This window comes from Austrofundulus limnaeus, unplaced genomic scaffold (assembly GCF_001266775.1).
Source record: "Austrofundulus limnaeus strain Quisiro unplaced genomic scaffold, Austrofundulus_limnaeus-1.0 Scaffold1250, whole genome shotgun sequence".
NCBI classification, from domain to species: domain Eukaryota; kingdom Metazoa; phylum Chordata; class Actinopteri; order Cyprinodontiformes; family Rivulidae; genus Austrofundulus; species Austrofundulus limnaeus.
In genome coordinates this window covers 31818-45896 of record NW_013953652.1, presented here as the reverse complement: position 1 = coordinate 45896, position 14079 = coordinate 31818, and the positions used below count along the sequence as shown (strand labels likewise).

The following is a 14079-nucleotide window of genomic DNA, read 5'->3' as shown; positions in this document are numbered from 1 at the left end:
GTGTGTGTGTGTGTGTGTGTGTGTGTGTGTGTGTGTGTGTGTGTGTGTGTGTCCCAATGTCTCTCATGTGCCATCACCACATCAGCAGAAAGTTCCCAAGTTAGGTCATCAATGGGAGTCTGGTTGAAACTTAAAAGAAGCAGGTCTTGAACCCCTTATAATAAAATCAYCATCCCTAGACAAACTAGGAAGTTGCTTTCTTTTGCTTTCCGTCATCATGCCAAGCTAAGCCAGCTGTCTCCTGGATTAGAACTCAACAGACAAAAACTGTCTGCTCTAAAAATACTAGAACTGATTTGCACAACTTGTTCTCATAGTGAAACAATAATATTCCAGCATTTTAAGRTTTTGCTGTGAAACAACAATCAAAAGAACTCAAATAAGCATAATAAAAGTGACAAAGATACAGAAAGAGAGARAGAAGGAGAAAGGCAGAGAGAATGAAAGTACTTTCAGACTACTAATTCAGAGTCATCATATTCATCTTTCCTGTCAGAMGAGATCAATATTTTACCAACAGCAGGAAAATAACTTGCATTAAGGTGGCTTCAGTTACAGCTCAGCCTGAAGCGCACAGTTTTTTTTTTACGAGCACTGCAACAGGATGATACCGATGCCACTCTGCACTCCAAGCAGTCAATGYATGTCAATGGGAGCAACATGCAGTGTAATGTCACACTTCATTCTGCGAGCCGTTAGCCATGCCACAATCCACGATCCATTGGATTCCTATAAATGCTAAACATTCTCATCTTTAGGACACATTCGGTGATGTTTTAGCTCTTCGACAAAACGATTCGCACAGACAAAGACGTGTATCCACTGAGACTGAGTTAAACAGCCAGAGGAGGGAGATACTTACAGTGGCAAGGTCACCGCGTAAATTGGAGCATGGGGTGTGGGAGGGGAAGTGAATAAACGTGATTGGATGCAATAAAAGGGAAGCAAAAAGAAAAGGGAAAACATTATTGGAGCATCCCAGAGGGAGATGTGAAAATGRAGAAGCAATGCTACCCACACTGAGGATGAGAGACTTTTTTTATTTGATTTGAATCGTTCTTCAGTGCAGGTAGCCAGCTTCCTAATGGATTAGTTCATAACTGATCTTTAGTCTACAAATTTAACACAGTCGTGCCTGTTGTGTTTGAGGTTTAACATCAARTGTGTTTGGTGCTGAAACAAGAGAAAGCACCAATCAATAGCAATTAAGGAAGCTGTACAGTCAAATGATGAACGAGATTGACAAGCAATCAGCATTCAAGTGAAGCAAGCTAACACACTTTGCATWCTTTCAGAATACCTCTATGAAAACATGCATCCAGTGGGCACAGTTCCACTAATCTGCTAATAGCAGAACTAGCTTCTCATTTAGCTGAATAGTTAACTGAATTGCTAACTTTGGAAACCTTTAATTAGCTTCCACCAAATTAAGCTCAGCCAATTTAAGGTCCACTAAAAATTTCTCACATTAAACTTTTTTTTGTGTCATTTATCCTGAATCAAATAAAATCTATCCCCTSTTACAAGCAGTGATGAATGTGTGTAGCATGTAGCATTATTAGCAACTAAACTACAAATAAAGAGCATCAAAAACAAAAAAAGCAACAAAAAGACAGTGTAAAGTAAAAATAAATGTGTGTTCTGAGGTTGACACACCACAGAAATATGTGTTAATAATCACCCAGCCAAGTTTGAACAATTAAAAATACTGTTAAAAAATTATGAGTTAAAAGTAATGAAAAGATATCAGTTAGCTGTGGTCTGGAAGGCTGGGGGCGTGTTCGCTGGAGGAGCTTAAACCACGACCACGTCCCTGAACATRCCTGTAACTGAGGAAACAATGTTTGTTTTCTTTTCCATTAGAGCAACAGGGGGTGGGGTTACACTGAAGGCAGCTGCGTGACATCACGGGGCTGCCCTTTAAGACACGCCCAAAAAAAGAATCCAGAAACACAGATATCTTGTTACACAAATTGAATCATACCTCCACTATTCAAATAACTATAGTTGAGAGAATTTTTACTCATTTATCCATTTATGATATTTATAATGTTTAAAGAAGAAAATATTACATTTCACTTTAAGGACATTTAAAAAAATGAATAGTAAAAATTACTARGCAWAAAATATGGTAGCGAAGAAATTTTATGCTGCAATCAGATGTAAATTAAATGCAATTACAAGTACGGATACTGGAGCTAAACCCACAGTTTTAATGTTTTATTTTTTTAATTAATTTACGTGTAACATGTTTTTTGAAATAATGAATTTTGTGAAGTAATAACTCCCATGAAAAGATGTGTGAATACATGTTCCAGCTGAAGGCATTGCATATYTAATGTAAACATTATGGTAACGGGGCAGTGCATGTTCACACAAACATCATCAGGCGACTAGTCCACCTCAATTCACAACCATTTTATGCAGCCTAGAGTGAGGTCTACGTGGGCTGCAACCCCTGAATAGCTGACATGTGACARGGACTGAGTGATAGTTGCCTTAGTGGTTAGTGGTAGCTTCTACTACATTTTTAAAAATCGGTTTAGCTGTTTAGCATTGGCAGAGCTAAGATTCTTATTTAGCAGATTAGTGGTTAGTTAACCAAACTTTTCAGTTAGCTGTGCCCACCCCTGCATGCTTCCATATGTGGAAAGGTCCTGACCAGTGATGAACTAATGTTAGCGCTGAGAAACACAAGGAAGGCGACAACGTCTACACACTCACTGATACAGTGCTCACACCCTAACCCACACAGACTGTACAGAACAAAGGAACGTGCACGGTAAAAAACAACAGAGATAAACAATCATCAGTCAAGAGAGCCTGTGACTCTCAGCTGAAAAGCTTTTTAGAGGGATGAGAGGAGAGTGAACCTTTTTCTTATGCACTGAAGCATGCAATACAGATGGCTGAATAGCATTTGAATTTAATGACTTGTGAAAAAAGGTTATCTTGTGTTATTTATGCCTTTATGCTACTTAAAACACAACATAAATGCACACAATTAGGACATCCAGCGTGTGCATGCAGCCTTCTACAGTCAGGAGAATTGCTTTCTTTAGGTTAATTCCTTTAAAAGGCACCCTGACTAATGGCTCATAGCAAAGGGAAAAAAAGGGGCTACACAGCAGATTCTTCGTATAATTCAGTTTTCCATTGTTTGCTGTTTAGATTTTTTGTTCTTTTTTATTTCTGTGTGTGTTCCCAGAGTGTCACTTGTCACGCCTGAGCAAACCCTCACTACATTCATGGTCCGCTCTACTCTAATTTGCCACCCAGAACTTGTCACGGGCAGCACACAAAAGCAGGATGTTATTGCTTTCGGCATGCACACAAAAACATAGCTCATCTCTGTTTAGCTGACTGATTTGTTCCCCCCCCTCACTTTGGAAACAAGCTCTGCAAGTCGAATGTTATTTCTGTCAGTGATTTCTCTTGCACAACTTATCTGCTTTTGTAGCCAAGTTAGGTTAGTTTATTCAGTACTAAAGAATACTAAAAGGCACCAATGGTTCAGTGAAAATAAAAACATTAAATACCAAAACACAGGATGACTAAACTGACAGGACAGGCAGGCTAAGGCAAGACTAACTGCACTGTACCCGTTCTCTTATAGATGGGCGGCTTCCTGTAGATGTTGTGGTCCCCTGTGGCTGGAGGAGGAAAGAAACAGGAGATGAGGACATGAAACATGGAGAAGAGARGGAGGAGAGGATGTGAATGGCTGCTGGGATGATGTAACAAGGGGGGAATAAGGAGGGGGTGGTTACAGTAGAAGTCAAAACATGGTAAAGATGCAACATGAGGGGAAAGAATATACCAGAGTGTTTGTGTGTTGTACCGAAATGCAACTAAGTCACATGTGGACACACCATTGTTCACATGGCACAAACTTTCTGAATGATCTGCATTGCTGCTGGGAATGTGGCTAGGGGGGAGATGAGAATTCCTACCTGGGACATGAAAATGTTTAGGGGGCTGGTTTGTGGTGGGTGTGGTTGATCGCTCCTCTTGGCCATAATAAGGTGAACTCCTGCCACTCTCAGAGCCTGTAGCCAGCCACAGCCAATCACAGCATAGGAAAACACGAGGAAAAGTCCTCAACACGTGCAAACAAAAACTAAACAGCTGCGACTGTTGTTTAAATTTTCACCTGTGTAGTCTATAAGACTTGTACTCAGAATCAAAGTGTTATTGATATTTTCAAGTGTTGAAGAAATAGAGAAAACAGTGACAGTCGAGAAGCAAATGCAGCAAATGAGAGTGCAAACTTCTACAGTGACATTCATGAGGAGGTGAATCTAAACTTAGCACAAAAAGTAAGGAAATCTGTGTTTGGTAGATTATTTCCTTGTTGTAAGAACGCATCCTGGCAATAAGTCTTATGTCATTGGAAAACCTGTTAAATGGTGCCCCATCTATAAGGAACATGCATTTGTAGGATGAGCAGTAAAGTATGTGGGTTGCGCACATGAGAAATTGGCCAAATCCTCTAATGCTAATGCCAAACAGCTTATGCCTGGTTCACACGGCAAGATTTTAAAATTTCTGACCAATTATCAAAGCCTGAGAGACATCACACATGATGGATATAACAGGTTTGGTCCTATAGGTCCTATAGTGGGTGGTGTACAGCTACACGGCAAAGACATCACACCACACACAAACAGATTTCATTCATGAACATTGAGATGGCTGATGGGAAATCTCGTGAGACCTCTCAAGATAAATCACGAGTTCAGAGTAAAGAAAAACAACCAACAAAGAAGCAATGGTGACAGTCTACGGACTATTTTAACAGAAGAAAAAAAGATTCAAAACGATGTCTCCATGGTGAGCCATGGCAGTCTTTTTGTCTTCTGGTTTTTGGAGTCCCCTCCATGTTTGCGTTATCTACCTTGGCTACACGTTACATTCAACAGGCTGCATGCTTGTTTGTGCTCAGGGGAACACCACACATGCTGAGAAATCGGGTCAAGACAATCCGACATGTTYAATATCCCCGATTCGTGATTGGAGTGGTCCCAACGTCCTTCCGAGTCAACTAGATCAGTCTTAACACACGTCAGGAATATCTCCCGAAATTAGCTTTAGCACCATCATGATTATCGGAGCATCCTCAAGATTGTCAGAAGGGCAAAATTGGGCCAAAAATTGGCACAATTATCTTGCCGTGTGAACCTGGCATCATTCTGCCTTTAACTCAATTGGTGGACTGGATGATTGAAGTTTAAGGAAACAAGACATATTGGCAATTTAACAATTTAACGCGTGTTGTCATTTTGGAGGACATCTTTCGGTCCCAGACTGTAGAGATATGGAATTTCCACTGGTTACAGAATTTCCTCTGATATCTACAGTATATGCATTGATATTGCCTTCAAGACAAGCCTTGTTTTTCCAGTGAGGGAGACGCTGCCTTACACCATTACACTTCCTCTACCAAAACATGTTACTCTATCGGTGCAGGAATCAGCATAGCATTCTCTGTGTCTTCTCCACACTTTCACCACATGATGCAACTGCTAGAATGTGGACTCATTGCTGAACATAACATTTCTCCAGGTTTCACTGCACATGTTGCCAACACCAGTGCAAACAGGCCTGATAGTAAAGGGCTGTCATAGCACCCCCTGGTTGCCCGATGAGACTGCAGACTGGCTGGGCACAGTCTGTTCCGGATTGTCTGGGAATCTTGACTGCAAATATGTAGAAGACAGCCTATGAATAATGTGGTCCTATTGGCTTCATCAGATCGTGATCTCCAGCTCTCATTGGAGCGGTTCGCAGCCGAGTGTCAAGCAGTCGGGATGAGGATCAGTGCCTCCAAATCCGAGACCATGGTCTTGAGCCGGAAACCGGTAGCGTGCCGCCTCTGAATCAGGGAGGAGGTCCTGCCCCAAGTGGAGGGGTTTAAGTATCTCGGGATCTTGTACATGAATGAGGGAAGAATGGAGTGGGAGATTGACAAGTGGATTGGTGCTGCGTCTGCAGTGATGCGGGCGCTGTACCGGTCTGTCGTGGTGAAGCAAGAGCTGAGCCAGAAGGCGAAGCTCTCGATTTACCAGTRGGTCTAAGTTCCTACCCTCATCTATGGTCACGAACTTTGGGTAGTGACTGAGAGAACGAGATTGTGGATACAAGCGGCTGAAATGAGTTTCCTCCGCAGGGTGTCTGGGCTCTCCCTTAGAGATAGGGTGAGAAGCTCAGTCATCTGGGAGGGACTCAGAGTAGAGCCGCTGCTCCTCCACGTCGAGAGGAGCCAGTTGAGGTGGCTCGAGCATTTGGTTAGGATGCCTCCTGGACGCCTCCCTGGTGAGGTGTCCCGAGCATGTCCCACTGGGAGGAGACCCAGAGAAAGACCCAGGACATGCTGGAGGGACTATGTTTCTCTGCCGGCCTGGGAACGCCTAGGGATTCCCCCGGATGAGCTGGCCCAAGTGGCTGGGGAGAGGGAAGTCTGGGTCTCTCTGCTTAGGCTGCTGCCCCCGCGACCCAACCCCGGATAAGCGGCAGAAAATGGACGGATGGACAGTCTATGACACCTAAGTGCTGACAGGCTGAGTAAATGATTTTCTTGAGTTGTTGTAGGATACTCACTTTACAGTCTGTCTCTGACATCTCCCGTTCTATGGAACTCAGCCTTCAATTCGGAGATTGTATTAGAGCTCACTCCAAATAATTCTGCAACTTGCTTTTATGGAACACCCACCTGTAGTAGCCCTAGCGCACAGGCTCTATGCAGATCAGTCAAACATGGCATGCCAATTTTTGAAGCAGACATATTGACCTCCATAGCAAGCCCCATGCTAACAGGTGCTGCCAGTGAGGTACAACACTGGGTAAAATAAGCTGTTTGGCAATGGCACAGAAGATTTGGCAAATGTTTCATGTGCACAAGCTACATACTCCACTGTTCATCCTACAAATGCATTTTTCTTACAAATGTAGCACCATTTAAAAGGGAAGTTAAGTTTTCCAATGGTATAAGATGAATTGCCAAAAAGCATTTTCACAACAAAGAAATAATGTACCAAACACAAATTTCCTTACTTTTTGTGCTAAATTTTAAATCTAATGTTTCAAATAGCATCATAAGAAGCTTCAGCAGCTTATAAGAGAAGTGAAAAAATTATTGATCTCTACTAAAAGAAAAGATGGACATTTTGTGAAACAATTTACCATTAACAGTTATTGCAATGTATATAGTGTCTGCTCAGTTTGTAGAACAGAAGTGCTACAAGGACATGTTGCCGATAATTTCTGGTAAATGCCACCATTCTCACCAGGGTAGCCAAAGTGCTGTGGAGATCGAGGCATGATGGGAGACATGCCTGGACGACTGTACAAAGGGGAGTCGATGTAACCTGGACTGGAACTCCGACGCTGTTTGGCATCCAGAATGTCAAAGTCCTGTGACAGGACAAATGGAAAAAGCTGAGGAGCTGAGGTCAGCAAACTGACACAGGAACATAAGAACATGCTGGAACTTGTTTGTAATGTTTACCTGAGAATACGGAGAAAGAGTCCCAAGCGACTGCAGAACCAAGTGTAAACAGAAAAATCTAATTTAGACTGGAACAACAAAAACAAGTTATGTTTACAAAATTTGTTTCTAAGTGATGCACAGATACTCTGACCCCTTGTACTCTGATTTTGAGCTTGCAAAAAAATTTCACTGTGGGGGTGAAATATAAGCCGATAAAGACCTTTTTTATGAATATTATCGTTTAGCAAGTTTAGGCCTGGGTATTCAGGAATAAAACTCTAAATGTAAAATGATGAATAACCTTTGATCCCAAAACGTAAAAAAATAATAAAGTGCATTTTTAAATCAGGCATGAAGTCCTAAAATACTTCAGGTGTCTCACAACAAGCACCATGTGCCTWAATATCCCTGAGCTGTTGAAATTCTGTGCCTGACATAGCTGAATGACTACAAGAGTTTGACAGCTTTCTCTTTTTGCTTATTTGCTATAGATATTTGGTATAAAAACATAGTTTTAGCATATACAATACTAATGTGAAGGGTCAGGTGGATATTTACTTATGGGATGCTAAGTACATGAATAAAACATGCTAATTGTTTAAGTGGCTAAATGAGAAATGGTAGCTTTTTACCAATGGTACAAAATGTCAAGTGGTAATAAATGGCAAACACTGGGTACAAGTGGAGGTATATTTGGGAGGAGGGATGAAATGACAATCCCTCTTTCATGATACGGACTTTCCTAACATTGGTGTGTCTTGGTTGTCAAGAATTTGCAGCTAGATGCGCACCCCATGCATTAGCTTCAACTGTGTCATGGAAACAACCTGACACAGACGTGAAACCCACAGTGATAGCATCATGAGCGATCTTAGCGTGTAGCTGCCTGCAACTTCAAGAAGTCTAATGGTGCGTTCACACCCAACGCGATTTCAGCYTCAGTAGCAGCAGGTTTACATACAAAGTCTATGGTGGACGCGCTTCAATCAYCGTRGGGAAGTGCTGCGGRGCCTCAAGCGCGATTAGAGCAGCGCGATTTGAACGATTTGAACGATCTGAGCGTTCGACGCGCTGAGGCGCAAATCGCTGAAGTTAGAAAATCTGAACTTTTGCAGCTCGACGCGTAGCGTCAACCAATCAGAGAGACTCCACTGTGTGACGTAGTGACATATTTCCCGACGGGACAGTTTACTGAATGATGTCCACTAACCTGAAACAGATGGAGAGGAGCTCTTTAGCTGAAATGAGTGCTGCAGTCGTGTCCTGATCCGCAGCAATGCGTGGCAGCGACTCATCAGACTGAAAAAAATAGTCCTGAAAGCGAGCTGTGAGCCTCTTCTCTGAATTATCTGGTGAATTAATTATGAATTAATTATCTGATGAACGTGACACGCTCTGGCTCTCTGTAAATAAAGCAAAGCCACTTCCTCGTCCGACATTAAACAGCCCCACAGAGGAGGGAGGGGCGGGGCGGCTGTCGCCGTGCAGCGCAGCTGTTCTGCGTCTGACCTCAAAGTGCACAAGCTTCAAACTTCAGCGTTGGCTGCGATTTTGACGCTGAAATCGCGTTCGGTGTGAACGCACCATAAGACTGTCATGCCAGGTTGTGGTGATGACGCAAAAGAATATCTTGACACCAGAAAGGCAAGCAAAAAACAAAACAAACAAAAAACTATTTGGTAAGTACTATTGTAACAGCATCATGATTGCTTCACTCTGATAGAAGTTTGCAATCCAGCCATGTTCTAATAGGTTGAATAGGCTGCTGAAAGTGAAGGATGGTCTTCATCCAGTGAAGGGGAGCCTTGAAATAATTACAATTTACAATTGTACATTTAATTATTATTATTATTTTTGCTGTCACACACTCAGAAAAAAAGCACACACTCAGAAAATCAGTACTGCTCTTTTTGGTTAAATCTTTGCAAACATTTGCCAAAATGTTCAAATAATCATGTAGTTGCYTTTACTACAGACATTTAAAATGCTAAATACCTGTGAGATTTAAACACTGACCCACTGCTACTACTGCTGTATTCTTAACTATAATGTTTTAAAGCAATAACATAATTTTATAGTAAGTTTGATCTTTTTTATTGACAAATCAGTCTTTATTAACCTCCTTCCTACAGGAGTTAAACAGATGATTTATTTATTTTAAAGAATCTTTTGAATGTAATTTTGCAAAGAACAATCACAGTATACCTAACAACAACACAAATAAAACACCCACCCATAAATCTCAGAATTTCTGTTTATTTTTATRTTTTCAAAATTAAAGTAGAGCCTGACAAAAGGCTGTGAATAAAGACAGACTTTGACTTATTCTGAAACCAGATCAGGGATGAGTGCGTCACTGCAGTGTGCTTGAAGTGTGTGGCAGTAAGTACCTCCCCATAGCTGTAAGTGTCTAGTCTGTCATCAGAGGTGTATCTGTGGTACGGCTGGTATGAGGAGAATATGAGGTCCGGCTGTTGGACCTCATATATGGCCTTGACCTTTGGCAGGGCAGCTAGGTTCTTATAATCTAGGATCTCACTCTCCACTCTGGCCTGGAAAGAGGACACACACATCCAACCACCAAAGACAGAGACAACAGCAACAAGACGCAACATCAACCGCATGGACAATGCACACTCACAGATGACAATGTAAACTCCACCAGTGGTAGCAAAACACYTCATTCAGCTGAGATAAGACTGGGGAGGCAGTGAGAGAAATGAAGCACAAGCAGACGCGGCAGAACCTGACAGCACTTTAAACTGTTGACCTTCGGGAGCTTTGCTTGTGTGAGACAGAAAGCAGAGGAAGCAAAGACAGACAAAAGTTTCAAAGCGGAGGAGGGCGCAGCGTGGACGATAACGCATGCTTACATTGCATTCCTCCTTCATCCATCACCGTAAACAGAAAGGTCATTGATTATGGGAGAGAAGCAGAGCAGGGAAGGGCAGAGAACAATAACTCCTGCATGCATGCCGACACACACTGAAATGCTAATATTCTGTCATATACAGCAGTCCTCCACAGAGATCTGAGCAGCCTGAAGTCGGCTGAAACAGTGGAGCTAAACTGTGTTTTCTGCAGATCGATCCATCCTGTGGAACATTTTCAGACATGTGGTCTCCTGTGAAAAAGTTTTAAAAATATATTTTAACTTGCTTAGGCTAATTACATTTCTGCTTGGAAAGTAAACTGCAAATCCTACACTATGAAGCAATAAATATGCTAAATCAATATGCTAAATCAATATGCTAATAACGTGAACAAGTCAATTTCACGTGTGTAAATTTAGCTCAGTTTTAAAGTGGTCATCTATATATACATGCATTATTTTAAATTTATGTTTAAAATGGTTTTTGGTCACATGTGAACTTGCACAACTCTAATGAAAAAAAAAACATTCAGAATGTTCAGCTAAAATTGCCATAATTTTACAGTTTTAGCCAATAATAATAATTTACAAAACATGCATCACATTATCTAACTATACAATTATTACCTCTACATAACCATTGTATATTCCTTAAATAATAATATTACTGGTTGTTAACTGTGCCAGCCATCTTGAATCAAAACCATTTCTGCCTGTGCCGTAAATAACACCAAACATTATTTAACAAAAAAAAGTTCAAATCAGACAAACAGATTAAGAGCTGGACTTAAATAATTTGACCTTTTGAAACCATAATATATCTTAAAACCATAAACCAGCCCATGTCTTTACGCTTTACCTAAAGTTGTAGCTGACAATACAGCCTAAACAAAAATTGGGGAAAACTGAACCCCAAAACTCTTTTTATCCTTCTTTTAAAAGATGAAAATGTACAAAGTTTGCATTGTGTTCTATTGGTCTCGACAGTTGAAACACTCTCAGWCCTAATTTTACTGTTCCAATTGCAAGTGAGAAAATCAGGAAAATTTGCTAATTGCTGTGCTTATTAACCAGGGTAACTACCATTAATCAATACAACAATAGARTTTTCTGCTTTCAAACAATTGCGCAACATCATCACTCGTAGTTGTTAAACAGAATCATTTGTGTTTACTGAAATCCAGCAAGTCAAACATATTTGATTTTGAGTTTAAGGATGGTAAAGATTTTCTAACTTTCTTCATTAAAATTTCAACTCTGGTAAGTAGGGGGTCTCTGCAGCCACTWAGTGGGYGTTTCTTGGGTGTGGGTGTAGTTTAGGTAACTCGCAGTTGTTCAGATTGACTATTTGGGGATCGGGTTTGAAGAAGACATAGTGTTTTGGATGGATGAACTTGTGGGGAAATCTAAAAGATGTGATATTGGTAACTTGCAAAATTATTGTGAATCTGTAAGTACTATTAACTTTATTGCCAATATTACTTTTTTTGTAATATTGACTTTATTGACAAAGAGTAGCAACTTCCTGCCTCAAGATAAAATTAATAATATTCCTATTCAAAAATAGCAATCTGAATTATTATAGTCCCCCAAGCCGCCCAACATTAATCCAACTGAACCGTTGTGGCTTTTTCAAACCCCTCCCGAAATAGTCAAGTCCAACCAATCAGGATTTATCCAAACAACGCCCACACAAATTAATCCAACCAATCACAGTTGACCCACACTACACCCACACCTAATAAATTCCCTCTTAGTGACTGCAGGGACCTCTTCTTCACTTTGGTGGGCACTCCAATTGACTTTTTGAACTAGGAATTTGAAATTTCTGWTTTTCAAGTAAAAATGTAATGCAGCGTTAAAAATGATCACATTGTTGATCTGAGCTAAACAGAAGACTAGCCATTTTAATCTGTAGAGCCTATACTTCAAGCATGGCTAAAGTTTACACTTTACATGCATRTCTGTGTTTTACTTTAGGAACTGGTGCAACAAGCTTTACAGCAAAGTACTCACAGCACATAATTGATGGCAACAGAGACATAGACAGGTGAACAGGCCAAGGAAGTGAGGGGCCTCATATACTGGTGCAAGTTGGTGGGCAGGGCTCATGTTTCTGGTGTAGCAAATGTGCTTAAAGGCTGCGATCAGTGGCAGCGGCAGCCAAGAGTGATTGAAAACTGTGGGGTCAAAGGTTACTCACACATATAACTCGATTTGGAGAGCCTATAGAGGATCCTGGCGGGGAGATGGAGGTCTCTGACAGGCGTCTGTGCTGTGAGGTACAAACAAAAAAAAGGTAAAGAAAAAGGAGGAAATGTGTCCTGCGAGAAAACTTGAAGTTTTATTTAGAACCCCAGCTCACTCTGAGTCTCCTCTCGGCTCTCGCCGCCTGCTTGCATAAAGGGTGCCACACCTCACATCCTGATGAGCGAGACAACGAGGAAAGAAAGATGGGTGTTGGCACATGCCGTGCAATTTATCTTACGCTGCTGTGCATGGGAAGTGCATGCCAGCATGGGAAAGTCTGTGCGGAGCTTCACCTGTCAGATACATTTCTTCTCCCTCTTTGAACGTCGTGTTGCAGCGAGCGCAGCGAGCGCAGGACGGATGGTAGTGTTTCCCTCCTGCCTGAGGAAAAAAAATGAGGCGTGACTGAACATAAATTATTATTATTACAAGGAGATTCACAGACTGAGTGCATGCCRCCTCTCACCCACACCGCTAACCCCCGCAGAGGACAGGTTGTTGTCTCCATATGTTTTTCTGATGTGTGTCACTGGAACACCAGTGACCTATAGAGTGTTAAGTCATTGTATCACCTGTGGCTGTTTTTAATAGTGTAATCACAGGCAAGTGGTATACAGTAGTAAATATTTCTGTAGGTCATTCAAATTAAAATGCATAAAGGGCTAGAATTCCTTGAAGAAATGACCATCCCTCACTGCCTTTTTTCAAGTTTTACACTAAGATCGTCTTATGAAAAATCACCCTCATAACGTTTGCACTCATACTTTGCACAAGATTGTGATTATTCTGTTAGGGCTCTTACACCACGTTCCAAAATATTATGCAAATTATTTGCAAAGTAATTTAGAATGCAGTGTATTAAGTGTTGTGGARGACTTTCACCTACCACAACATCCAATTTTAGGTTAATATCCATTAAATTAACCGAGTTATCACCATTTTCCATTCGTTAAAGTCAGTAGATGCGATAGCCATCTTTAAACTAAATTGATTTTAAAGGGGCACTATTATGTGTTTCTCAGGCATACATTTAAATACTATAACACAATAAAGTATTTATGTCACCTTTAGCTGTTATTAAAATTTTGTTTTTATGTTTAAATAGAAAATWAACTTATCTTCTCATCACTTCCTCTTCTAAAAGCCTTGAAATTGGCCTCTGTCTCTTTAAGAACCACCTTCTGCTTCAGTCACGCCCATTTCTTGGGGGGTGGGGGCTGCCATGATGCAGTTTACTTGGCCTCTGAAAATACGTTTCCTCAAAGGTATTTTTAATCTGAAAAGAGCTTCACTGAGTGAGAAGTAGTGGAGCTCAGCAGACAGTTTAAGTTTCACTTTCAGTTTCACCCAACAGCCTGCAGGAGTCATGGGCAGGGTGTGTGTGTGTGTGGGGTGGGTGCGCTCTGCCATGAGGAAGTTTGGCTTAAAGACACGTCCCAGGGGCGTTTCTGGTCCCAAAAGGCGTTTC

General features: G+C 41.2%; 1 protein-coding gene across 5 annotated transcripts in view; it reads right to left on the bottom strand.

The window, feature by feature from the left end:
* The window catches only part of LOC106534708 (actin binding LIM protein family, member 3), a 48185-nt gene that overhangs the window by 9615 nt on the left and 24491 nt on the right, over positions 1 to 14079 (bottom strand). For 2 of the 5 annotated variants that reach the window (XM_014031427.1, XM_014031428.1), the window contains exons 7-14: positions 12905 to 12992; positions 12727 to 12785; positions 12565 to 12636; positions 9880 to 10041; positions 7508 to 7537; positions 7287 to 7437; positions 3954 to 4049; positions 3603 to 3653 (exon numbers count right to left, since the gene is read on the bottom strand). In XM_014031427.1, the coding sequence (XP_013886881.1) occupies positions 3603 to 3653; positions 3954 to 4049; positions 7287 to 7437; positions 7508 to 7537; positions 9880 to 10041; positions 12565 to 12636; positions 12727 to 12785; positions 12905 to 12992 (709 nt within the window). The remainder of the gene's footprint in view (positions 1 to 3602; positions 3654 to 3953; positions 4050 to 7286; positions 7438 to 7507; positions 7538 to 9879; positions 10042 to 12564; positions 12637 to 12726; positions 12786 to 12904; positions 12993 to 14079) is intronic. The other 3 variants (XM_014031429.1, XM_014031431.1, XM_014031430.1) reach the window with 2 other exon arrangements.